The sequence below is a fragment of the Pseudonaja textilis genome, chromosome 5, assembly GCF_049901715.1.
Source record: "Pseudonaja textilis isolate UNSWEBS1 chromosome 5, rPseTex1.2, whole genome shotgun sequence".
NCBI classification, from domain to species: Eukaryota; Metazoa; Chordata; class Lepidosauria; order Squamata; family Elapidae; genus Pseudonaja; species Pseudonaja textilis.
Window position 1 is genome coordinate 61,653,314 of NC_141994.1, and position 27,633 is coordinate 61,680,946.

At 40.3% G+C, this 27,633-nt stretch overlaps 1 protein-coding gene across 8 annotated transcripts in view; it reads right to left on the reverse strand.

Annotated features, from left to right (window-relative positions):
• Nucleotides 1–7,607: 7,607 nt before the first annotated feature.
• Nucleotides 7,608–27,633, reverse strand: part of ADA2 (adenosine deaminase 2) — a 54,234-nt gene continuing 34,208 nt past the window's right edge. For 7 of the 8 annotated variants that reach the window (XM_087935057.1, XM_087935059.1, XM_087935056.1 and 4 more), the window contains 8 exons: nt 25,821–26,043; nt 18,420–18,630; nt 17,682–17,809; nt 14,870–14,960; nt 12,783–12,891; nt 11,575–11,732; nt 10,074–10,276; nt 7,608–8,128 (listed from right to left, as the gene is read on the reverse strand). In XM_087935057.1, coding sequence (XP_087791183.1) covers nt 8,005–8,128; nt 10,074–10,276; nt 11,575–11,732; nt 12,783–12,891; nt 14,870–14,960; nt 17,682–17,809; nt 18,420–18,630; nt 25,821–26,043 — 1,247 coding nt within the window. In that variant the 3' untranslated portion in view covers nt 7,608–8,004. Of the gene's footprint in view, nt 8,129–10,069; nt 10,277–11,574; nt 11,733–12,782; nt 12,892–14,869; nt 14,961–17,681; nt 17,810–18,419; nt 18,631–25,820; nt 26,044–27,633 lie in introns of those variants that run through there. The other variant, XM_087935063.1, reaches the window with a different exon arrangement.

Consider the following 27,633-nt stretch of genomic DNA (forward strand, 5'->3'; position numbering starts at 1 on the left):
GTGAGCTTCTGCTTCTGAAGTGAGTTTCTGTTTATGAGTTTCTACTCTTTTCAAGGGAAATATTCTGCCTTTTTAATATTTCCTAGGATATTTCAATTTTCTAGGAGAGGGGTGGGTGATAACTTCCTACACAAGAAAGATCAGAAAACTCATTTAACAAATTAGCAACAGAAATTTGGGGTTCAATTAAGGACTATGTGTATTTTTTATGATTATTTTAAAAGAGACTGAACAAAAACTCTGCCATTTCCAACACTGGGTTGGTTCACTTGAGCAAAGCAAGAGCAAAGGTGTGAGGACATAATATCCTCAGAGTCAGACTCAGCTGCAGGCTGTTTCAGTCAGTCACTTGTCTCCACCCCTCACGCTCCCCCCAATTTCCTGGTAATTCCTCCTAGGATCTCTGCATTCCACTGAAGCGTGCAACTCACAAGTAAACATCTAAGTACTGAACTAAGCAAGATACCTTAACTAAGCTTAAGGGAAGATTGGCAACAGCTGTGCATGTCAGGCAGGGATTTAAGCCTCTTGGAAAGAGTTTTCCCTTATTGTAAGCAACTTGAGCACCTGCCTTTGCATTCTGTGACTCTTGCCTGGGATCCAGTTATGTAGGAGCCTGCATGTTAATTAATGAAGACTTTGTCTCCCTCTTGACTTGACATCGTAAATCTTCAGCTCGACCTTGGACAGCTCTTGACTTGAAATTCACCTTTGCTCAGCTAAGTTCTTCTCCGCAAGTATTTGCTGTTTTTCTGCCTTAGCTTTTTTTCCTCTGCTCTCTCTTGCTGGCCAGCTGTTTGAAACAAGTCCTCAAGTCATATCTTTAACAATGCCTGTGCCTGGCTTCTAAAAGGGTGCTAAGAAAGCCAGGATGCTAAAAGAGGAGGAGGAGGAAAGGGAGGAAGAGTAGCAGATGGTGAAACAGCACAGAGGACAGCATGAAACGCTGCCAGGGACTTCATAACTAGGGCTCTCTTTGCTGCGGTGTTGCCCACCTTTCTGCAAATGGAGGGGTGAGGTGAGGGGGCTCCATCTCAGGGCAGGGGGGGGGACAGGAGGTCTGGGCTGGGCACTAGCAGCTGCAGGTATCAGACCTGCTTTTCTGCAGGCACAGCAGCCCAAGTGGCTGTTTTGCCTTGGGGTGGATGCCAGAGATTCAGGACTTGCCAGAAGCAGAATCAATATACAAAGCAGGTGGGGAAGGAGGCAGGAGAAAGGAAAATGTTGTATTCTTTATTTTTAGTTTAATTGTTAATACATATATATACAGGACAACATATGAAATGTAATAATTTTGTCACTTCCATCCTATATTTGAGCTGGAGTGTCAGGGCTTCCCCAACACCTGAAAAAAAAAACATTTTAAGGGTTCCCCTCGGCTCAAAAGGTTGACAAAGCTTGCTCTGGAGTATATAAATGGGATTGATTAAAATGAACTTCAAATGTCTTGTGTTGTTTTGAGGACGTTTTAAAATGGTCCGTTTTAATCCAGTTTTGGGTGGCTAAAGTCCCATTACGTGGATCTGGGGACATCCATGTAAATTAAGTAAACCAGTAAATGTCCTGAACAAGAAAAGGAAAATTGCAAGTATCCATGTATTGGTTTGGATGCAAAAAGTGGCCATTAGAAGTTCACTTGAATAGTTCAGACGATGGTGGAGAATTGTGCTGAACAAGTGCCAAGTATCAGATTCATTTGAATCTGCACTATCTTGCAGGAATATTGCTGGTTATTCAAGCCTAATCATTCTGAAGTGTCAGCAAATTTAAATACTTCTTAGGATCATAATTCTTTACAGTGTTCAGTGTGGATTTGGTGTTTTCTTCTGTTCTTGTTAATCCTGCTGCATTAATTCAGGCAGAGCTATTGTCTTGATTATTTTATATAGGTAATCCTCGGTTTATGATTACAATTGGGAACAGAATTTTCATTGCTGAGCCAGGAGGGGTTTTTTTAGAGTTGCACCTGATTTTATTACCTTTTTTTGCCAGTTAAGTAAATCATGCAGTCTTTAAGCGAATCCAGCTTCCCCGCCCCCTTTGACTTTGCTTGTGGGATGCTTAAGATTGGACTTAAGCATAGTACATAAAATTATATGTTACAATGTGTTACCGATTAATGAATAGTTCAGCTTTAACCACAACCACCCAAGAGCACACAACAGATATAAACTTAATATAAATCACTCCAAACTTGATTGCAGGAAGTACGATTTCAGCAACAGAGTAGTCAATGTCTGGAACTCACTACCTGATTCTGCTGTCACCTGCTCAAACCCCCACTCCTTTACCTTCAAACTAACCTCTGTTGACCTCACTCTGTTCCTAAGAGGTATGTAAGGGGTGTGCATAAGCGCACAATCATGCCTACCGTCCCTGTCCTATTGTCCCCAATTATTAGTACCTATTTTATCCTTATATTGTAAGCATTTGACAAATAAAATAAATAAGTAAAAATAAAATGCTGGCTGGGAAGGTTGCCAATGGCACAATCATATGACCAAGGATGCTGCACCTATCATAAATACATGCCAGTTGCCAAGTGCCTGAATTTGGGTCCCATGCCATGACAATCCCCTAAGAACAAGAACAGTGCCATTGTAACTTCGGTGGTTAAATAAATGGTTGTAAATTGAACGTGGGATTACCAACCTTAGGAAAGTACAGCGATTTAGATATTCAGTCCCAAAGTTCTTCTGGCCATCCAGAAGAGGTCACTTTTGTGCCATAAACATGAACATATTGGTATCAAAGTGCAGTACAATATAAATTAGCACTCTGCTGTTGGCCAAGTATTTTTAGAAGCTAGTAAGGACCAGTCTCATGAATAAACCTTTGCTCCTTCATGTAAAGAACTACAGTAAATTGATTGTGTCATTAACGTGGTGTCAGCTCTTGGGAACACACGTATAGAGATAAAGGATAAAATAGTGAATACTGAATAGGAACAACTGAGAAAATTATTGAAAACTAATGATATTTCTCTGGAAAATGAAAATACAACTTAATCAGAAAATCACTTGTTAATATTAAATTAAGGTTATATAAATATTCATTTTTACAATAAACGTATGTTACCGTACTTCCAAAGCAGGTGCTCAAAAGAAGTTAACACATTTAGTTGCTGTAAGAACTTATCCAAAGTCCTTTGAACATCTTAATGAATAAAATGTTTTGAAGCGCCATTCTGTATCTGATTACTCAGATAAAAAACCTTCTGAATTCAGCAGGGTTCACTCTGTGTGTCTGTTGCATAATAAACTCTGCTAAAATTAATGGGATTTAGCATATACATGCTTGCACTATAATTTTGCCTTTTAAATCCAAGGTACTTGTAATTCTGTAACTTGCCTGACACACATTGAATTAAAATGTTTAACTAAGTGATGTTTTTAAAATTATAGAAACCCAACAGAATAATTTCCTATTGGAAGCACTGCCAGTTTTAAATGCTATAAAATGAGGGGGGAGGAGTCTACAGCAATGTGTGGACTTTAATTCTCAGAATTCTGTTAAAAATTGCCAAAGCTGAGAAACAATAGTTTACAGAGTAAATTTAGGATTCCTTTTCAGTATTCTATTTTTTTAATGATATGGATTTTTATTTTTACTGTTTTTTATTCCATGTGTTTTCCAACTCCTTTTTTTTTGGGGGGGGGGGGGAATGTTAAATGCAGCAGCAGGAAAGGAAATATTTTATCAATACTTCCATAATTCCAGGCTATGCAAATTTAATTGGATCAATCAATTCTTGAGTTCCAGGCGCGTATTTCCTTCCTATAAAATCAGTCTGTTCAGCACATACTGCCTCAAGCATTTACTGTCTATGGATCATATCAATATTTAAAAAATGAAATTGGCATGGGATAACTCTCCTTGGGTTATCTCAGAATACCATTCTGGAAGGATTTCTTTGATGTTCCAGGGAACAGACCTTTTTGTACTTTTCAGGGTCAGACCGATTTCATTCCCATTTCTTCACATGGCTAATATGCAGTTCGACTTCCTTCGTAATGGAGGTCAGAGCCATTCAGCAAAGGGACATCATTCTCTACAGAAGGATTTAATCTGAAGGAGCTCACACAAATCATATTCACCCTGGAATCAGGCCCCAGAACAGCCTACTTATAATACTGGAGAAAGGAGACTGCATTTATTTATTATCGAAATAAGCTGCCCCTGTGAGGCAAGGTACCAATTTTGAAAACATAGTCAAGAATATATGCAGTCAAGCGATCCCCACTCTCGCGGTAGAGTGGGTTAACACAATATAGTTGGCAAAACACCACAGGGCCCTTCACAATATAACCATTCGCCCCGCTGGGCTCTAAAATTGGAGATAAAGCATTTTGAAGAGGCAGAAAGAGCAATAAAGCATAAAACTAAAGCATCTTGGGGAGACAAGACTAGGAGAGAACACAAAATATTGCTACCAAAATCTAAAGGTCACACCATTTTCCTGGGTCAGGTGGTAATTTCAAACAATCACCTGTTATTTTTACATCTGCAGAGTATATTCCCCTAACAAAAACAGGATGGAGGAGAGATAGGGGGACGGGGTGAGGCGGCAGGAATGGTTGTTTTATGGCTATCTATAAGAACACAGATGCAAAGTGGGATTCACCTTTATTTTTCAAATTGGGGCCCACTCTTAAGTGTTTGTGACGTTTCTCTCCTCACGTGTACAGGGAATCCTTGGCTCACAACCACAACTGGGGCCAGAATTTGTGGCTAACAACACAGTTGCAAAGTGTGATATCATGTGACTGCATCACTTACTAACAGTGCCACTCCCCATTGCTGTCATTAGCTAACAATCATGGGTCATTAAGCAAGTGCCCACCCCATTCTAAGCCATTTCAGGCTTGGTTCCTCACATGGCCAAGCCTCAAGGTAAGGAGGGGACTGCCTCCTCTCCAACTTCCCCCAACCCCAACCCACATCTCCCCTTGTACCCTGCCTTGTGGGGTGACAAGCAACCCCAGAACCTTGTGGCTGTGGACTTACTTACCACATTGTTGTTGGGGGACTTCTTACATGTTGCTGTTGTTGGGCTCCAGCAAGCCCATGAGCTGCAGCATAACAGAAAGCTCTTCCCCATACAAAGCCCTTCACAGCTATTTTTGTTGACTGTTTCTTAATATGATTTGATTGCCTATGACTATTATTAAGTGTTGCTGGACAGCTCATGTTGTACCTGATGATTCTTGACGAATGTATTTTTTCTTTTATGTGCATTGAGAGTATATGCACAAAGACAAATTCCTTGTGTGTCCAATCACACTTGGCCAATAAAGAATTCGATTCTATTCTGTTCTGTTCTATTCTGATTCTATTCTGAGCCAAGCTCAGCCCTAGACCAGCAACACAAAGCAAGCAGTCACCCCAGGAACCCACAGGAAGCCCCAATCACCCCAGCCCTCTGCACTTTGAGATCCCTAATGCTTTGCACACCACCACCCCAACTGACCTTTGCGGTGTCTTTTCTCCCATTGCTGCTAAGATTGGGCCACCTTGGCTGTTGGTGAGGCAATTGCTGGCCATGTGAGGCCATTTTCCTCAGGTCTTATAAGGAAACCACTATGCACCTGGGGAAGAAAGACTCATGCCACCACCAACGGCCTCTCAAAGGCCAGGTCAGCATGTTCAGTCAGCAATGAAGCAAGGAAATGGTGAAGGTCAGCTAGGTTGATAGGAGCCATGGAGTGCAAGAGGGCAAAAGAGCAGGGAAAATAAGTGGGTAGGGGGAGTTGAAGCGCCTCGCCGTTGTGACAGTGGTGGGATTCAAAATGTTTTACCACTGGTTCAATGGGAGTGGCTTGGTGGGCACACTTTATGCACGTGCACACACTTTGCATGCATGCATAAAACAGCACTTTGCACAGGCGCAGAGGCGTTCCAACTCACCTCCTGCAAGCCTGCACTCTCCCAGTCACTTCAGCAGCTCCCGCGCAGCACTCTCCTGTACCGCGCAAAGCAGCTGCGCTTTAAAAGCAGAGGATAAAGGTGAGTATGGAAGCCCAGGCAGGTGGGCCCAACAGTAGAGTATTGGAGAGAACCAGTTCGGTCTCCACTGCTTATCACCACTACCGGCTCGGCAGAACTGGACCAAACCGGTAGAATACCACCACTGCATTGTGAGGGTGGGCTGCCAAGGGCCCAAATTTGGATCATGAGGCCACTGCAATGCCTATAACTTCTGGGGACTTGTCTTAGTCCCTTCATTCAGCATCACTGTAACTTTGAACAGTTGCTGAACTTAATGGTCATAAACTGAGGATTACCTGTACAAGTATTTATCTTCTCTCAATTTGAAGATTACAACTAGAAGGCAACTTTTGAAGAAGTTTTGCCATTCCAGGAATAGCAAACTCTTCTGGGGCCTCATTTTTACCATCCGTGGTATAAATCAGTAGAAGACTCAATATCCGAAATAGCATGCTGGAGGTTCCTCATAGATATAATTGATCCTGGGGACCTATAAATCAGGAAGCTTACATTCTGCTTCCAGGTGGGAGATTTAGTTTGGCTGATTAGATCAAACAGTGGCTTTATTTTAAAAAAAAAAAAGGTTTTCCTTTATCTAAGATAAAATTTTGAAAAATCTGGCAGCAACAATAATCAATATTTCTTGTCCTAAAGAACATGAACATATATTGATTATGAATTATTACATAATGTAAAACCTTTGTAACATCAATCAAAATATGAAATTATTACATCTGCAATTTTCATCAGTTACAGTTCAATGAAATTAGGAGTATAGAACAACAAGGAGGTTGGGACTAAAAGCTGGTCAGATTTGAAAAGCATCCTGAAAAGTATCTTACTATGGTTTATCTAATTGACTCGTTCAAATTTTCAGCCATTGTTTTGCCTTTAATACCAACTGCTTCCTTTTCTATAGTGAAACTATGATTCCAACTTACCTTTTGATCCAGTTCAGTTTTGTCTTCCATGCTACTTTAAGACATGAAATAGTTGTTCCTTTTCCTGACCTATCTAGCTTATTTGCATACTAGACTGTGATTGGTTGTAATGAACAATCTTTTGAAAGGGGGATTATATGTGTAATAATCATTGCACATCACAGTTATCACTATGATGCATATTGGATTGCTGTTTTCAGGGAAGCCGCATAAAAATGTATTCTGATTCTGACACATTAAAATGTCAGATTGAAGCATGATTCACAGATGTAATTTTGTAATAATAAATTAAAAAAGCAAAAACTTGTAATTACATGATTTGAATTAGTACTAAAACCTTGATCTTAGAGAACATTGGAGAGATTTTATTGTATCTATGCCACCATGGTTTTTGGCTGTTCTTGGCAAAATCTAAGCATTGGGGTAGGTGAAATCATGATTATTGTATAGCATGTTCTATTAATCTGATCAAAGGTGATCTATTTAATAAACTATCATTGTACAAATTATGGCTTAACATGTTTATAATACCAAAGTCCCCTGTTTTGTTCCAAGATATAAAAGCTGGATTTGCATAACATATTAATTAACCTAAATTATAAATTCCTAATTTTTGCATAAATTTATCTTATGCAAATCCAGAAAACAGCATTGGTTTATGACTCAGTTCATTCTGAAAATCCAATTTTTATTGCTTGCATGGAGAAAATTAATTTCAGCACAGTATATGATAGAAGTATTTATTAGAGTAAGATTCATGTATCCTCCATTACATGATTAATGTATTCATAATTTATTATTATTTTAACAAAGATTTAAAATATATATAAAGTATAAACAGACATCACACGAATAACATTGATCTGATAAATACAAAAAAGAATGACTCACCAATATAACTAAAAATGAGAGAACATTCTACTATTAGAGGGGAAAGGAACACTTCTATTCAATCCCAGTTCAATGAATTCCATCTTTATGGAGTATATTCTGATTTCAATTATTTTGCTGGATTGTTAAATGAGCAATGATCTGATCAAGTTACCTGGAAGAAGCAAGATTTTGTATAGAACCTTTACTCTGGCTTTTTATTCAGCAGCATCTTGAGCGAAGCTGCAGAATTGTCTATGAAGTAGTCCCATTTTTTTTGCCAAATGGCCGTGGCCTTTTTCTTCTCATCAGGCTGCATACTACTGTATCTACAAAGGAAAAAGACTCAAACATAGCAAGATACTTTTAAAGAACCAAATGTAGGCAGCAGTCCTCCCTCTTGCTCTTCTTGCCCCTCAGAAAAGTCATAATCTTAAAACTCAACACATTTGTATTCAAATAGAAGATACTGAATAAACAGAATGTGACATGTTTTCCATTCCAATTAAGCATATTAAACCCAATTCTCATTTGCACTTAACGGTGATGCCAGCAACATTTCTTTTCGGCCCACTCATGTGAATAAGGAAAGCTGAAGTGGTCCTTAACTGTACCACTTAAAGTAGATTTCTCCCCTCAAATCTGCTAGAATCCATTTACCCATAACCTTTTTTGGGGAGATGGGCAGTCAGATGACTTTTAGAACTGGGGAAAAGATAAAGAAGCAGGACAGGGATAAATAATGAGACAACAAATGCTAGTGTTTTGTCCCTGACAAAAGAGATTGGATATTTTTTATAACTCAGCAAAAGTTCTTAATATATTAGCTGTTATGGCCTCAGAGCAAAAGGAGGAAAAAGTCATTTTGTACTGCTGTTTATAAGACCGGATCAGATTTTTGATGCTGGCGCAGGATCCAGTCGGGGTCAGACACTGGGAGCAAAGGGTTTAGTCTTCTGAGCTTTTGGACTCATGCTGGAGTCCTCAGGGAACTTTCCTCCAACAGAGTGTCTAGTGCAGGGCTGTCAAATTCCCGGCCCATGGGCCAGATGCATCATGTGCTGGCCACACCCACCCCTGGTTTAGCAAAGGGGGGAAAAGTCCCAACACATCACATGATGCCGCCGTGACGACATGAGTTTGACACCCTTAGTCTAATGTCTGCTAGAAAGACGTTCCCTGAGGATGGGCTGCAGCAGAAGTCCAAAAACTTGGAAGACTAAACTTCTCATCCTGGTGACCGACCCAGATTAGATCCCGCAACATTATCCTGGGACACGTACATATGTTCTGATGCTGGGCTTGAGACTAACGTCCAGCAGGCTTCAGGAATTGACCTAAGATCTTTTAGATGCCCTTGCTGAGTCCATTGTTTTTGCTGAACAGGTGAGTGCCAGATGGAGGCCCCAAAAGGTTAAAAAAAATTCCTTGTCTTCAAAACAAAAGGTTGGCATGTTGAGGATTCACACAAACTTTTAGGTAAATAGAATCTAGGAGGAACAGGGAGCAATGCTCCATTCATTCCCAGTCTTTAATTGGCTTCAGAGATTCAGTGAGCAGTGAGGAGCAGAAGCGGAGATGGTATCAACAGGAGGAGAGAGAGAGAGAGAGAGAGAGAGAAGGGCAATATATGTACCATTATGCTTTAGCAGATCTAATAAAAAAATAAATCTTACTAATAAAAAAGAAATCTTACTAATTTAGTAGGACTTTTAGTAGGATTGGCACTTTCGGAAGGTGATAAGCACAATAAAAAAAAAAAAGGGGGGGATAATTTGTAGTGTTTGTAGTGTGTGAAGTTGTAAAAAAGACTCCACCTAGTTCTGTCCCAAGTACCTAAATGTTTTGGGACAGCAATGTAAAAAAAACTATTATGGCAGGATAGATGTAGTTTCATATTTGGGCTTCTTATCCAAATTTCGCTGACTCTAAATTCAATGCTGATATAAACTAAGGTGGTGATATATGTGAAAAGTCCAGCTAGCTCTAAAAGTTGTCCCTATTTGTTGCCCTGTTTGGACATAGGTTTGAACATACAGGGGGTGGCGTTGTCCATAAATGTCAGCATAGAAAAGACATGCACTTCAGGGGTGAAATTCAAAATTTTTCTCTACTGGCTCTTGTGGGCGTGGCTTGAGGGTGTGGCTTGGTGGGACTCAATCTCTGAAAGGAAGAAGGCGAGCAGGTATGGGCGGGGCCAATCGATTCAAATTGTACCTACCACGTCTCCCAAGGTGGTGTGAGGTGGTTGAATTTCATCCCTGATGCACTTACCTTAAAGAGTTTAGGACCAGCTGTTTCAGAGTTCTCAGATCAGCACTCATCCCTCCTATGCCCATAAACATCTCGTAGAAATCATAGGATAATCCCTTTGCTCCAAAGATGGCCGGATCATCAGAGGCAACCACTATCTGATGACCCTCTGACAACAGAAAAGCAGCAGGATGGTTTCTCAGATCCGATACTAGCTTCAGGACCTTGAAGAAGAAAAACACATAAGCCAAGAGTTATTTTATTGAAACCTGCATTTGGTTGTGAGGCCATTGGTACAAGGGAACATTCAGAATTCTGAGAACTTATCTAGATCTACACAAAATCATTGTCACAAGGAGGGCTTGTCTATGCACAAAAGAGCTGCTATTTGGATATTTTTATTATCAGCAATAAAAATACTTTTGTAAATGGTTGAGGTTATTCAACCAGTAGTACTGCACACCAGAACAACTAGACACAAGAACAGTTTTTTCCTGAACGCCATCACTCTGCTAAACAAATAATTCCCTCAACACTGTTCAACTATTTACAAAGTCTGCACTATTATTACTATTAATCTTCTCATCACTCCTTATCACCCATCCCCTCCCACTTGTGACTGTATGATTGTAACTTTGTCGCTTGTATCCTTATGATCTATATTGATTATTTCCTAGTATGATTTGATTGCTTATTGTATTGTAATTTGGGTCTGGTCACACAAGTGCCTTGACTTCTGACCATCATGACTTAACAATCAAAATTCGAGGCTCCATTAAGGTCCTAAGATGGAGGACTGCTTGTATCGAGCTATTCGCACATGGATTGTCTGCTAAGTAAGGTTGTCAACCAGGCTTAACTCCATATTTCCCCTAATTTCTTGTCATCCCATCTAACTTAATCCTAACATCTAGAATGTTCCTCAGTCCCCATCTTTTATCTTTCCTTTTTTTTCTGGGCTGACAGGAATATTCCCAAATAAAGCCTAGTATTTTTTATTTTCTATGGAAGCCTATGAAATCTGTAAAAGGATTGGAAACAATACATTAAGTCATCTCCCCGTTTCTTCCTATCCCAGAAGATTCTAGAGCCATGTTGGCAAACTATGCCACGTGTGCCGGAAGTGGCACGCAGAGCCATTTCCCCTGGCATGCGAGAGGTCGGCTGGAAGAGGTCCACTGCGCATGTGCGCACGTGCCGCCGCCTGACATTGTCGGGTATCTGGCACGCATGTGCAGGGGGTGGAGGAGGGGGCATGGGTGATGCGTGTGCATGCGTGTGCATGCGCAAGGATGCGCTGCACCCAAAGGGAGAATCGTGCATGAATGCGCAAAGACACGTGGCACGTGAGGGGGGTTGTGCACGCATGCACAGGGGCGTGGGGGGACCAGCACGCATTGCCTTCTGGGTGCTGGCATGCGAATATGCACAAGCGAGTGCATGTGCAATTATCAGCACAGGAGCCGAAAAAGGTTAGCCACCACTGTTCTAGAGCAAAGCTCCTCTTCTTCTTGAACAATACCTGATTAGAAATAGGACAGACTTCTACAGCAATGTTCTGTTTCAGTGCCAACCTCCTAGCTTCTGAGTGCTTGGTGAGGGCAAAACCGTGACCAATCCGGAGGGTGTTCAATAACACAGCATCCAACAAATTGTTGTCTACTGAAGTGCCTTCCCAGTCTGAGTAATATAGAAAAAGAAGAGTTATTATATAACTTTACAAAAGGATGGCCGTCAGGGCAGAAGTCTCTCAAAATTTTATTCTGAAAGGAAAAATGCTAATGCAGTGTGGAAAAGCCTTTTGGCATCCTCTGCAGAGGAGCATGAAGAATTTTCACAAGGTGTGTTTTTTTAGAATCTCAAGGACTCAAACTAAATCAATAATGGTATCATATATCGATTTTATCCATGGAGCTCAAGACTCTTCAGGAAACTCAACTAAAGTCACATGCTCCAAGTTGCCAAATATTAAGCATTCACTTAATAAATGTTGCCAAAAAAAGTCATAAATTCAAGTCAAGTCTCAACTTATGGCCATCATGACTGACTCTGAAAATTCCAGGCTCCATTAAGGTTAAAAATTGAGGATTGCTGAAATGGGCTATTTGCACATATATAGTCTGCTAAGTAAGGCTGCCAACCAGGGTTAACTCCATGTTTTCTCTATAATTTTCTGCCATCAGTTCTAATTTTTAATCCTAACATCCAGCATGTTCCTCAATCTCCATTTTTATTTTTCCAAGATAAAACTTTAGGCTTATCTTGAAGACAGGACCAAGAAGACTTCTCTTGTCTTCTTTGTCATCTTTGCTTTCTTATATCCTTCTGTATTTTGGAGAGGAAAGTATGCGAGACTTTCTGGGAACAGTAATCTGATCTCAGCATTGATGAGTGAGTGTCATATAGCAGTGATTTTCAACCTTTTCTTCATCATGGACCCCTTTTAAATATCTTTTGTGGCCACGGATCACAGCCACAGACTCCCAAGATTTAAATCATAACATTTCTTCAAGCCTTCATGGACCCCTTGTGATGACATCTTGGTCTCCCCAGGGTTCGGCAGACCACAGGTTGGGAACCACTGTCATATATTGAAGTATATTTACTTAGAATTGCCTTCTGCTGTGTTCAAAAGGTTGACCTCAGAGGTAATTACAAAGAAGTTTGCAGAATTAATTTCCTAGTTATTTATTGTACTTCAAAGGTGCACTGTGATGTATTGGTGCTTACCTGTCTCACCAGCATGAAAGAAATATGGCAACTTAATTCCTTTAGTTTCTGGCAAACGTAAAGCTTTTCTCAGTTCCCAGAGAGAGTATCCACCATCTTCCCACCCAACCTGAAAAAGAGCATTGCTCTGGATCAGCATTCAGTACTTCAACATTATTAATATATCAATAATAACTGTCATTTAAAAAAACCCAAACATATCTACTCTATTAATCATAGTCTTCGACTTATGACCACAATTGAGCCCAGAATCTATGTTGCTAAGTGAGAAATATGTTAAGTAAGTTTTGCCCCATTCTACAACATTTCTTGCCACATTTGTTAAGTGAATCATTGCACTTGTTAAAACAGTAACACGGTTAAGGGAAGCTGGCTTCCCCATTGACTTTGCTTATCTGAAGATCACAAAAGATGATCACATGACCCTGGGACACTGCAACCATCGTAAATAGGAACCAGCTGTCAAGCATCCAAATGTAAATCATGTGACCATGGGGATGTTGCAATAGTCATAAGTGTGAAAAACAGTCATAAGTCACTTTATTCAGTGCTGTTGTAACTTCAGTCACTAAATGAACTGTTGTAAGTCAAGGACTAGTATGGCACCAGCTGCAAACAGCAATGGCCCATAACAATCTACTGGATGACTGCAAGTTCAAAAAGCCCATCTTTTCTTTCTGTTCTTTCACTGGGTCCAACTGCCTGCCTGCCTGCCATGTCCCCAGTTTCCCAGTTTGTGTTTCATACTAATCAGCCAGCATTAGCACACTGGCAAAGCAGAGGTCAAGTGGCTTTGTTTTATACTATCTTGGGAAAGGCCTGCAAATGAAATGAACTGTGAGGCAGTGGTTTCCAACCCAACAGTAAGGAGTAATTAAGGAAATTCTATAGTTCAGTTTCTCACCTGATCATCACAGGCAATGTACACAAGGATTGCAATACAGATATCCTGAAATTATGGCTACAATTGAGCTCAGGATTTTGATTTGTAAATCACTGTGACTGTAAGCCAAGTTACCACACACCTGGCCTCAATTTCAAGACCATTTTTAATGGTGTTTCTTAAGCGAGCTACTGTGATTAAGTGAATCACAGAGTTGTAACTCCAAATCCAGCTTATCCAATGGGTACTTTTTGCCTGAAAATGGCAAAAAAGTTACCAAAAAGTGATCATGTGACCACAAACTCCTGCCACCAGTCATAAATGCAAGTTGGTTGCTGACCATCCAAAAATGTATCACGTGACTGTGGATTTGGTGGTGTAGCAGTCATGACTTTGAGGACAAGTTGTAACTTTTTTCGAGTCTATTTTAACTTTGAACAGTCATTAAACAACCAGTCATAAGTCAAGGATTATCTGTATATCTATAATCTGCCCCAGGAGTAAGTCTAAGGTTCAACTATATGGGTGTTTCCTTTATAAGATAATGAGGTGTAATAGTATGTGGGAATGACCTTGGCAGACAGGAGGGAAAGCTGCAGAGTAGACAACCACCATGTTCAAGATGTCTCAGAGCATGGAAGAGGGGGATGGCACTGGAAATTAGGGACCTTCCCTAGTTTTCTAGAGAGTACAGGTAGTCCTTGATTTATACTACAATTGAGCCCATTTTTTTTCGTTACTAAGCAAGGCAATTGATAAGTTTTGTCATTGCTTGTTGGAAGCCAACTGGGAAGGTCCTGAATGGCGATTACACGACCCTGGAATAGCGCAACTGTCATAAATACATGCCAATTGCCAAGCACCTGACTTTTGATCATGTGACCACAGAGAGGCTGCAACGGTTGTAAGTGTGAAAAATGGTCAGTGCCATTGTAACTTTGGTCACTAAACAAGTGGTTGTAAGTTAAGGACTATATGTAAAAGGGAAGAAGGGGAGAAATACTTTCAGTCTTGCAAGGGTCTGTTAATGTAATCTAACAATAAAGAAAAAGTTGATTTCCTGGTTGAGCTTCTGGTCTGGGCTTCAGTGCAAGGCTAAGGTAGTCATGGGATGCAGCTTAAATACTTTAGCTCCCCATTAATTCATCCCCTTGCAATCCTTCTATAATAAAACGTAAAACCCATGAGGAATATCAGGAATTACCAAATCAAACCCTGCCACAGTATCTGGGAACTTAGTCCTGAGTTCTATGGCGGTAAGAATGGCTTCTTTGATCTGGGAAAGACTTTGCTTTCTGAAAGGCAAAAGCAGGAGAAAGTATCAAGGAAAAAAATGGTTGTGAATGCTGTTGCTTTGATTTAAAAGTGCCGAGCAAATATTTGGCTAAACTTATATGATGCCTGAAAAACAGAATAAATACCTATCCAGTTCACCAACAACAGGGAGAAAGAAGTCATGAGACTAAGGCTTTTTATTTATTTAGTTACGTTTACAGGGATAATACACATGGATAATTCCATCTGCAGGAATACTTGTATATTAATGCATTCACCCCAGGAGTGGTCTAACTTAGGAGTCTCCAAACCTGGCAATTTTAAGACTTGTAGACTTCAACACCCAGAATTTCTCAGCCAGAAAACTCCCTTACGAGCTAAGATGTGACTGTATATTTAATCAGGCTCCCCTTGTAATTAGAAGTTTGGAACAAAATACTTTAACTCACATCAGCCTTCTCAATCAATCATCAGCCCCTGCCATGAGTTAGACCAGGCTTGTCCAACCCGCGGCCCAGGGGCCGCATGCGGCCCAGGCCGCCTCGTAATGCGGCCCAGTGCCCACCCCAACCATCGTGCCACAACCAGCGAGAAGGAGGAGGAGAGGCAGGCGCGAGGCGGGGCGAGGCAAGCGCCAGGCCAAGCAGCAAGAAAAAAGGCGGGTGCTGTCAGAGCGCCACCTCCTGCTGTTGCCGCCGCCGGCACCGCTGCCGCTTCTGCCCCCGCCACTGCTGCTGCTTCTGCCCCCGCCGCGGGGGCAGAAGCGGCGGCGGCGGGGGCAGAAGCAGCGGCGGCAGAAGCAGCAGCGGTGGCGGGGGAAGAAGCGGCGGCAGAGGCGGCGGCGGGGGCAGAAGCAGCAGCGGTGGCAGGGGAAGAAGCGGCGCGGTGGGGGCAGAAGCGGTGGCGGGGCAGAAGCAGCGGCGGCAGGGGCAGAAGGCGTGGTGGTGGCGGGGGCAGAAGCGGTGGCGGGGCAGAAGCAGCAGCGGTGGCAGGGCAGAAGCGGCGGGGCAGCGGCGGGGGGGCAGAAGCAGCAGCGGTGGCGGGGAAGAAGCAGCGGCGGGGGCAGAAGCAGCAGCGGCGGTGGGGGCAGAAGCAGTGGCGGCGGCGGGGCAGAAGCAGTGGCGGGGAAGGCTTCTGCCCCGCCACTGCTGCTGCTTCTGCCTTCCAGTCCTGCCTCATCCAGCCGGGCTATTTGCAGGAGGAGAGGTAGGCGTGAGGCAGGCGAGCTTTCTCCCCCCCGCAAAATTTGGCCGGAAAATAAACTGTGATAAAAAAACTGTGATAAAAAAACCGTGATAAATAATAAATAATTTTTAATAAATAATTAATAATAAATAATAAAAACATCTCACTAACTTTATTTCCAAATAAATTTAATATGTTAACTATGTTTTCTATGGTTTTTTGGGATGATCGGGTATCGTTACTGTTATTTTATTTTATGTGCGGCCCAAACCAAATTTTCATCTTCTAATGTGGCCCAGGGAAGGTGAAAGGTTGGACACCCCTGAGTTAGACCAAGAGTGTCAAACTCAAGGCCCAAAGGCCGCATCTTAGATCTGGCCTACCAGGCCGCCCTGGAAACAGCAAAGGACTGGCCCGCGGTGCCTCTGCCAGCGAAAACGGAGCTTGGGTGGGCTGTATGCATCCCCCCAGCTCCATTTTTGCTGGCAGAAGGCTGCAGGAGGCCATGCAGCTGAAAACGGGACCCAGGGGGCACATGCATCCCAAGCTCCATTTTCGCTGGCAGAGACTACAGGAGACCATTGTGGCTGAAAACGGACCTTGGGAGCCTGTTTTCGCTGGCAGAGCACTCGGGCCACCACAGGCACCCCCAACACAAGTGACGTCAAGCTGGCCATGCTCCCCCTAGCCCTCCCAAGGTCAAACACCACCGTGATGTGGCCCTCAGTGAAATCAAGTTTGACAGCTCTGTGTTAGAATATAAATCTCACAAATAACTTTGAGGATACCAAATTGGAGAAACATGCCAAAACTGTGGTGCCCACTGTGATGTCAAGCTCAATTAGGATTGGCTCGGAATAAGCCAAGTTATTCCTCACTTTCATTATAACATATTTTAGATTCATCCTTGTGAAGATTCAGAACTTGCTACACCACAACTTCAGAGGTGGTGAGATTCAATTATATCTTAGTCCGATGCCCATGAGCTTTCAAACTCCTTCCCTTTAACACTGTCCAACAAGCCCACAAATTCCATCACATTTAGTTCTTTTCTATCAATTGATCTAGTTTCTAGTTTCTATTCCAGGGAAATAAGAAGTAAGTTGGAGGAAAGGAAGGCAGGAGACTGGTAGGCCTTAAAAGTCATCCAGAAAAGAGCTATGGTAGGACAGGGAAGCTGTGATACCCATAATGTTGCCCATTTCTCTTGCCACTGGCTACAATGATGTGGGTGTTGGTCTGTAATTCTGGATTTATGGATTTACAGTCCTAATGGGCATCAGGAAGAAACATATCTCTAGACACTCATTGGATAGAATACGTTGGGATTTTTAGTCATTACCGAAAATGGTTTAATTTTTAAAAAATTAAGATGATTTGATTGATTGATTATGTGCCATCAAGTTGAAGTCACCCACATAGATTTTTTTTTTCCAAAGGGATCTAATCCCAGTGCCAGTATAATTGTGCTCTTCCACCTTTCCTGTTAACATTACTTACTTAAATTCAAATGTATGGACCTGCCCCAGTTGCAAAGCTACCTAGACATTTCTTACCGGAGGGTTGTATATATAAGTTTTACACCCACAAAATCAGGATGACTGTTTACAAATTGCTTAGTCACTTCTTCAACAGCTGCCACAGACCAAAATTTATCATGAAGACTTCCATCCAGCTCATATATCTGTGGGCAAAATAAGAACAAAAATGTAAACCATGTGAAAAAAGCTCTTATGGAAAAACCATACATACCATACGTAATGACTTGCTAACATAGATCACCAGGAGGCAGTATGCGACTAATTTCATGGTAAATCTGGACTCATTGGATGTATATAGCTAACTCTTATTCTTATTCAAACCACAGAATAAGATCTGCTTATATATGTCCAGTGAGTCCCAGTATAGGACAAAAGGAGTACTGCCACCTGGAAATAAAAGCACTTGATAGGATACATGATATAAAAAAAGATTTTTCCTTCTCCATGAAGGGTGGTAGAATGTATTTCATGTAACATCCATTTCTCTCTGTCTTTATCAACTTAAGGAAAGTGGGCTACCATTCTGGTAGTTTTGAATTTTGATTATGATGTTTGAAAAAAAGTATATTTTTGTCCATTCTGTCAGAGACACGCAAGCACTATGTTTTCAAAGAAGATCAAAGGAGGAGGAGGAAGGGGAAGGGAAAGGGGAAGGGGGGAAGGGGAAGGGGAAAGGGGGAAGGGGAAGGAAGAGAAGGAAAGGGAGAGGGGAAGAAAAACAGGGGAGGGGGAAGAGAAGGAGAAATGTATTACCGGTGGCAGGATAACTCTTATCTCAACATACTGCACATTATCTTCATAGAGCTCCTGCAGCCCTTCATACAAATAGGATTTAAACACGGGTGCATAATTAATAATGCCAGAAGCAGTCTTAAAGATATTTTCAAATATTTCCCAGATGAAAGCTTGCGTTGGGTAGGTCTTCACTGGAGTATCCGTTACTAATGTTAAGTTCCTCAGTAAACTGGAGAGGGAGAAAGAAAGGCATAGTAGCAATTTAACTTAATTTAATTTAAATGCACAAGAAGTTTGCCTTCTGATATGAGGAATCATCACAAAATCTCCTGTTCTTGGACACAAGCTCAAGATTAAGTAATCTTTTAGATACTCCAAAGATCATTTTCTTGCACAATCACTCTATCTATCTATCTATCTATCTATCTATCTATCTATCTATCTATCTATCTATCTATCTATCTATCTAAAATTATAATTATAATTATTGTAGGCATACACAATTAACAAACTTCAAATTTAGAAGAAACAAATAGACAAGAGACAACCACAAACAAATTAAAATATATACTAATAAGGAAAAGTAAAATGAAGAAAAAGATCTTAAATGCTATACTTATCAATAGTCATTGATTTACTACTGAATATGCTATATAGTATGTTCAATATAAAATATTATTGTAAAATATTACATCTCTGTCATAGCAGCACATATATCTGCATCTTTTGATGGTAGAAAATAATCAAATAAATAATCCAAAAATAATTTTCCAAAGAAATAAATGACACCTTTCCAACAATCATTCCTTGAAGTTTGGAGTAATGACAAATTTCATTTTCTCAATATAATTCTTTTAGTTCTCTTTCCCAGATTACTAAACATGTGTATTTTTTACTCTTTATATTTTATATTTCTTAACTGCCCTTTTCCCTTCCTGCCATAAATTCCACTGGACATTTAGTATGTTTGCTTCAGATGTTATGGCTAGGATTCTGTCCTATGCATATTTGGTCTGAACAGTACATTCATTCATCCTGCTATTTCAGGTTACTTAACTTCTTTTAGTGAATTAACCACTATTACTAGATTTTCTATAATCCATAAACCATGACCAACAACCAGAATATGCTAAACCAAAACTGAACTAGCCACAGGTGCAAAAATGCAAAAAAGGGATATGATTGTTTTTATTTCCCAATGCAATTTATAGCTTTGGTATTTCCTGGTAATCTCTCATCTAAGCATTAACCAGAACCAATCCAGTTTTTCTTTTCAAGATCTGCTACTGCTGCAGCTATTGTGATCCTTATTAATTAAAAAGGGGAAAAAACTGGGAAGGTATAGTCCTTAATATTATCTTTTGAGGCATTTTGAAGGTAGCTCTGTGTACAAGAGTTAGATTTTCTAAGCACTCTGTTTTATACATTGTGTCAGCTTAACACCATCTAGACCAGGGGTGTCCAACCTTGGCAACTTTAAGACTTGTGGACTTCAACTCCCAGAATTCCTCAGCCAGCAAAGCTTAATTTACTGAAATTTATTTCAATATATAACTATTAACTTTATATGGTTTTGCTGAATCTTTAGATGTCATTCTACTCTTATTTCAACATTAGAAATAGTCTCAGCCTTCCCAATTATCTTTCCAAATCATAATTCACATTGCCAGTAGCACCTGCCAAGGAGGCGGGAGAGAACAAAATGATGAAAGCAGCTAGAATAATAGGCTAGAATAATAAAAAATAGGCTAGAATAATAAAAACACATAATGTCACAAAAATATGTGGAAGGTTAACACTAAACAAGCTTCAAACAATGTGCACATGGACCCACTATCTCTTCAACTAACCTGGTTGGGCCAGTAAATATACCATATTTAATTTCAGTTCATATCTTGATATTTATTGTCAATAAGAATGTAGACAATAAGGATATCTTGACTATGTTAGTTGTAAGCCCAATGGGCTGCCATATGAGGTGGGTAAGTTCATTTGCAAGTCTTCAGGTAGAGGCTGGATAGTCTGTCAGAAATGCTGGAGTGGATCATCTACTGAGTTGGCAACTGGACTGGATGACCTCTAACAACCCCTCTAAACATAAGATTCTATTACCAAAAATGAATTTGAATACCGAACTCATAAATATTTGTTCTAAGGCCTCTAAATTGTTTTGATACCAATTTCAGTGTTCAATTTTCATCAGTATTCTTGCATTTTGTTTGGAATAAGTAACTCCAGTTTATTTCACCATCAGAAGTGTCAATTTAGTCTAGTGTCTTTTGGCTTATTATCACACCCCCAAGTGAATAATATGAAAATATCCTAATTATATGAAGGAGAAATATGCAGATCAACTTTGGGTCATGCTGTCCTTCCACCCAAGCCCTTCATAATAAAACAGGGTTTGTTTTATTATGGCCTAGATCACATTCCTTCACTATGACAACTGTGACCAGGTTCTATAAGTAGTTCATGCTTGGTGCCTTTCCTAATCAGAGCCGGATCAATGACATAATGACACAAGTAAGACCTAGATTGAATTCCCCCATCATGTCCGTTGCTATCATTAATCATAATATTTGTGCTCCTACAATTTACAAGAAATAGCGCTGTCAATTATCATAAACTGAGGTAGCAATGGGTCTGGTCAAACAGACAGGATGGGACAATACAAAATGGATTCTCTTTGCCATACATTTAAAGGGTCAGCTTTTGTTTCCCTGCCCAAGAAGTCCTACTTCTGCTTTCAATTGCAGGTTGCATGTTTCATTCCCTTATTAAGTGGGATGGGAGGACTAGATTAAAAGAGTGGGGAAGAAAGCTAAAAATCCAATAGCCCTAATTTGCTCAGGGTATTTTCTTTCTTTTCTTTTCTTTTTTTAAAAGTGTCCACCAGTCAAGGAACTCAAAGTTAAGGTTTCCACAGCAACCTTAACTCTGCCCTCTTGTGCATGACAATGGGGGTCTTTCGTTACATTAGCAGACAAAAGATTGGGCAATGCAAGAAACTACTCCATAAACAATGCAACATAAAAGAAAGGAAATGAACCATAGCAGGCACTGCAGCATTTTTTACTAGTTTATATGTGGCAGTAACTGCCATTTCAGGTCTATTCTGAGAAGAACTGCTTATATAGTGGACATAGCAAACATCACCCTAGAAACCAGGAATGAATGAAGGGCAGAGAGGCTATCTTTTACAAAGTTATCTGAAGTATAAGATACAAGGAATGGCCCAGAAGGATAGTTTTAAAAGACAGGTCTCCTTCAACTCAGCAGGGAGATATCACAAAGCTTTGGCAAAACACAACAAAATAAAACACTGGAAAGAATCTTAAACTACAAGGTTGTTTATAATTTATAATGATAATATTTATAATGATAATATTTATTGAAAATTAGTCATATTAAACCGGTACCTAAATCCTACTAAAATAATGTAGAATTGCATTTTAAACACTGATATATGTTAAGTATGATAGTACAGGTAGTCCTCAATTTACAACAGTTCATTTAGGGACTGTCTGAAGTTACAATAGCACTGGAAAAAGTAACTTGAGACTTTCAAGAAGAGATTGGACTGCCATTTGCCGCTTGGGTGGGGGGTTGTACTAGTAGAGGGGTCGCCAACCTTTTGGACCTCAGGGACCACCAAACTCATCATTTTAAATCCTGCAGACCAGAGACCATGGAAAATCCCCCCAAAAGTCTGCAGGAAAATCCCCCCACCCCGTTTTCCTACTGATCGATCATTCTTTATTTGGGATCACAGGATACCATCTCCAGCTCCGTTCTCAGAGGGGGAGAGAGAGAGACTTTTGGCTTCATGCAATGAAAACAGCAGAAGCAGGAGAAGTCTTTCTTTCTCTCCCCCAGAAATGAGTCTTTGGGAGACTTGTTGCGTCGGCGCAGCCTCTTGGAGCAGGGTCCCAAAGACTCATTTCTGGCAGAGTTTGGGGGAGAGAAAGAAAGACTTTTGCTGCTTTCCTTGTGTGCAGCCAAAAGCAGAAGAAGAAAGAGTGGAAAGAAGCAGTCCAGGCGCGCATGGGGCAAGTCTCCCTTCCGCCCTTCCCCCCCTCCCTTCACTACCTTGTGTTGTTCACGATGCAAGCGACACGAGCCTTGTGTTCCTGTGGGCCATGTGGGCAGTGCAGCCTTGTGTTCCCGCGCACCTGGATTAATTGCTTTGGGGGTGACATTTCTATGTGGACCACCAAAATTTTCTCATGGACCACCAGTAGTCCCCGGCCCACTGGTTGGCAACCACTGGACTAGATGACCAACAAGGTCCCTTCCAACTCTGATTATCTGTTATCGGTTAACATGACCATTTTTCACACATACAACTGTTGCAGCACTTCATCAAATTTCAGATGCTAGGCAACTGACTCATATTTATGACTGTTGCAAAGTCCTGGGGTCACATGATCACCTTTGCAAACTTCTGACAAAGTCAAAGGGAAAGCCAGATTCACTTAGCAACCATGTTACTAACTCAACTACTGCAGTGATACACTTAACAACTTTCTTAACAAGAAAGGTCATAACATTAGCCAAATTAACTTAACCACTGTTTCACTTAATAGAACTTTTGGGCTCAATTGTGATGATAAATCAAGGACTACTTGTATTGCCATTAACATTTTAACCTGAGCAAAATTTTCCCCTTGCGTGTTTACTATGGGTAGGAAAATGGATGGAGTAAATTTAAAGACAGTCAAATGCTGGCAGAGGCGAATAGATGATATACGGGCATGCTGCGACGAATTCCTGTTTGTCAGTAGAAGCAAAACTGGCTGGGAATAAGAGCATGAGAGCTGGAAATACCAGGAGAAGCATAAAAATTGAATGCAGCAGGAATGGGGTACTTAAGACGGCTGTGGGACTAAACAAAAAGAGATAGGGTGAAGAATGAATGGGTGAAGAATGAATGTAGACAAATGTGGGTGATCAGTGTGAAAGGAGTGTGTTGATATGGCTTGGCCACACAGAAAGAATGAATGAGGACTGAATTGCAAAACAAACAAATACATGAAGGCAGAATGTATGGGTCGAGAGGAAGGCGAAACAGAATCATGGCTGGATGGGAGTTGGTGGGTCCTTCAAAACGAGAGAACCGTGAAAAATAAAAGGCAATGGTTAAAGGTACAGCATGAAATCAAGGATGGGATGAGTTACAAAGATAAGAAAATGTTCCTATATATTGGATTTAAGTGTACCACTTTTCCTTTTTCTTATTTCATGCCTTTCATTCTCTTTGCTTACTATTTATTGTTCCTTCTCTGTGTTTTGGATTAAGTTGCTTATTCAGAAAAGGGAACTGCATGATGGTTATGTATGTATGAATGTAAATTGACCTTTGCAGGACTGAATAAATTGGCTATTCTTGCTTGATTTGAACTAATGTGAAACACTTGTCATAGTCAGCAGATTCTGAGGAGGGAGTGGGAACACACCATTTTTCCACCTCCAACTTTCATCTCTTGTAACAGAATGCAAAATGCATGTTGCATTTTTGATGTACCAGTGGTCTGTCTCTTTTTTTAGATTTAATTTTTAATTAGGCTTAATTAAAGGCTTACATACTTTAATTCAATCCTTTTGAGAAGCGAGGAAAATGTTTATTTGCGAATTAGCAGTTTGCCATCAGTTACAATGGTCCAATCTCCATACATTCTAGAAAGTGCCAAAAGGAAACTCAACGGTCACATGTCTTCTGGAAGACATGTGTTGTCCACCCTGTTCATAAATCAAGCATCTGAGATTCAATAGGCAAAAACATGAAAGACTTTCATTTGCAGCAGGTCCTTGAATCACTTTCTACTTGTATTTTTGCCCCTTAACTCATCAAGCAATCATTCCTGAACCTACTCATGCTTACTACGTATAAACTGTAGATATTGCTTCTAAGTAAAATCTTGCATGCTGCGACTTAATGTATCATTTTGTGTTGTGTACATGGGATGGGTACAAAATTACCTTTGATCCACATAATAGCCAGAAATGAGAATACCAATTTTCTCCATGTTTAAAACATATACAGTTCTATCAATCTTTAATTTTTATGAATCATTCTTAAAATGGCCACAGAATTAGAAATGAAATTTGACTGCAGTAATGCAGAATCCAGAGTATTCAATAACCATGCAGATCTTAGAGCAGGGGTCTTCAAACTTTAAGACAGCTTTAAGACTTGTGGACTTCAATTCCCAGAATTCCTCCTCCAGTCATGTTAGCTCAGGAATTCTGGGAGTTGAAGTCCACAAGTCTTAATCTTACCAAGTTTGAAGACCCTTGTTTTAGAGTGAGGGCTGAAGCTGGCCTGGTAGGACAGTCTTCAAAACATGGTGCAGATGCCCTCCACTTCCAAGGTTGAGAATGACAGCCAAAACCCCATTTTCACATAGTAAATAAACATAAGATATCATGAAGGGCTTGGTTGCTTCTTGATTATTAGGTTTTCTAGTATCTGCAGTAAAACAACATATCTGTCCCAGAAGCCTTGACCTTGATTCCTCTATTGGTATTACCCAAATGCTGGTTGAAATTTGAAACAGAACTACTTCCATGCCCCGAATGAAGCTCTTTTATGAACAATCCTCCTTATATTGAAAAAAATAAAGAACCAATACTTCTAAGCCATTATAGTGAATCAGAACAGTAATTTATCTAGTCCAAGGATCTTCAAACTTGGAAAGTTTAAGACTTGCGGACTTCAACTCCCATAATTCCTGAGCTAACATGATTGGAGGAGGAATTCTGGGAGTTTAAGTCCAGAAGTCTTAAACTTGCGAAGTTTGAAGACCCCTGACCTAGTCCAATAATATTGATCCTGAATGGGAATGACTACCCAGAGTTTTAGACAAGCAAGATACCAATATTTGAACCTGTAATCTTCTGCTTGTAAAGTACATGCTTGAGGTGCAAGACATATATTTACAAAGAAGTGCTGGTTGAATTCTCTGTTTTCACTCATTAATTCACTAAGACATTTTAGATGGATGATTAACATATGGTCTTATCAGCCAACACAACTCCACATTTTTATAGTAGGGTCATAGTAAGAATAAGGTAAGGCACGCGGAGTAATTAGGGAACACATTGTACAAAAGTTAAGTATTATGGTTAAAATAACTTCAACATAATGTTTGCTCCACTGAAGCACTATGAATGGCTTCTAGATTAAAAAAAGAGGCTCTGATGGAATGAACAAGCAGAACAAGTAATCCATCTTTACAATTATGCAGATAGTGCCACAGACCAGTCTTCTCCAATCTATTGTATTTCAACTTGAAGTGTACTAACTATACATTCAGAGAGTTGCAGTCCCAGCACATTTGGAAGAGGCAACTTGGGGAAGGAAAAAGCAACATAATAGTATAAATCTGCTTGCAATCAATTAGAAATATTTTCACCCACCTCCTATCAAATTCAGATGGATCCTTCAGTCTCTTGCGGTAGGTCTTTAGCAAAATCCACTTGGAGCAAAGAGGCACTTTTGTAGGAAGAGAAGGCTTTGAAAATTTGAATTGAACAGTCCACTTTGGGCAGAAGCAGATGTAACAGTTAGGCAGGTAGCTCGCATTGTATATCAGCCAGTCAGGACTCAGGATAGCATAGTCATGAACATGTAAAAGGCCACCTGTCGGCAAGGAAAAAGCAAGTGGACAAAGGAAAACAGGATCATGGATTGAATTGCTTTGTCAAGACAAAAAAGCTATCTCTGTACCCCAGCGCAATATAGCGATCTGACTAGTATGAGTAAGGAAACCTATAAGTGACCAGCTGAATTGTCTCAAACAGTAGAAAGCTAGGAAGAGGAATACTGCTTAAAGATAAATTGGCTCTGTATAAGTCTAGATTGTAATGGCGAACACAAACCCTAGCCAATAACACTGTGCAAAGGCTAAAATGCTTAGATTGCACCAAAAAATGTCCAAAAGACTTCATCTTTAGCAAACAAAGATTGTATTTATTTAAAATTGGCAATATTTGCATATCTAACTGTAGGCAGTGAACAAATAATGCTGCAGGAACAGCCTTCACGGTATTGAGCCGCGGTGGCGCAGCAATTAGAATGCACTACTGCAGGCTACTTCGGCAGATTGCCGGCTGACTGCGATTTGGCAGACTGAATCCCACCCAAGGTTGATTCAGCTCAAGGGTGGTAAAATAAGAACCCAGATTGTTGGGGGCATAATGTTGACTTTGTAAAACACTTAGAGAGGGCTGTAAAGCACTATAAAGTGGTATATAAGTCTAAGTGCTATTGCTATTGTCTCTAAGACTTTATTTTCCTGCTTAGTTTCTTTATGTGTTGTGATCTCACTACAAGTTTACTGAAGTCAGATTTCATGAAAGGCTTGGATAAAATGTATATGAAGGCAATTATGTCCCAAACTTGAGACAAGAATGCAAGAAAACCACTTTTTTAAAAAACTACTATGAACTATCACAAGTTCTGGTAACTCAAGCCTGGATATTTTTTCAGGGTAAAAAAATTCAATGGAATTGAATGCTTTGGGAATTGGTAAAAGGCGATGGATAGCATCTATTGAGATGCCATAGTAGTAGATCACTATACTGGGTTGGAAGTTGGACTGTTGATCTCCAAAGATATCTCATAATCTTACATTTAGTGATTCTACAACTAACAAAAAGTAAAGTAAAGTAAACATTTTAAACAAAAAATGACAAGAATAGTGGTTAGTCATAATGTAAATACTTTCTATGTAAAAACTGCATAGCATCAGATTTATCAGTATATCATGCATGAGGAAAAACAGAACAGAAAGGTATGGTTGAGACCATTGTTCCCAAACAGAATATCTTGGCAAATGGATGGCTGTGTGCCCATTCCATTAAATAGACATAATTTCAAAATAGCATTCTTGGACTCAACCTTAGCAACTAAGATATATGGACTTCGACTCCCAGAATTCTCAAGCCAGTTTGCCACGAACAAAAGTGTGAATTAGAACTTGTTCAATGAATCACCCAGAGAATATATATAGCAGGGCTAAGGCAACTATGCCAATTTTGCAACCTGTGGACTTCAACTCTCAAAATTCCTAGCAATGCTGCCTCAGGAATTCTGGGAGTTGAAGTCCACAGGTCATAAAGTTGCAATAGTTGCCCCTTCCCTGATATATAGTGTAGTTCTTAAACAAATTTGATATCTATATGAAATAACTAGTAATGGAGAAATTGCCTGGTTTAATATTGTTCCAAT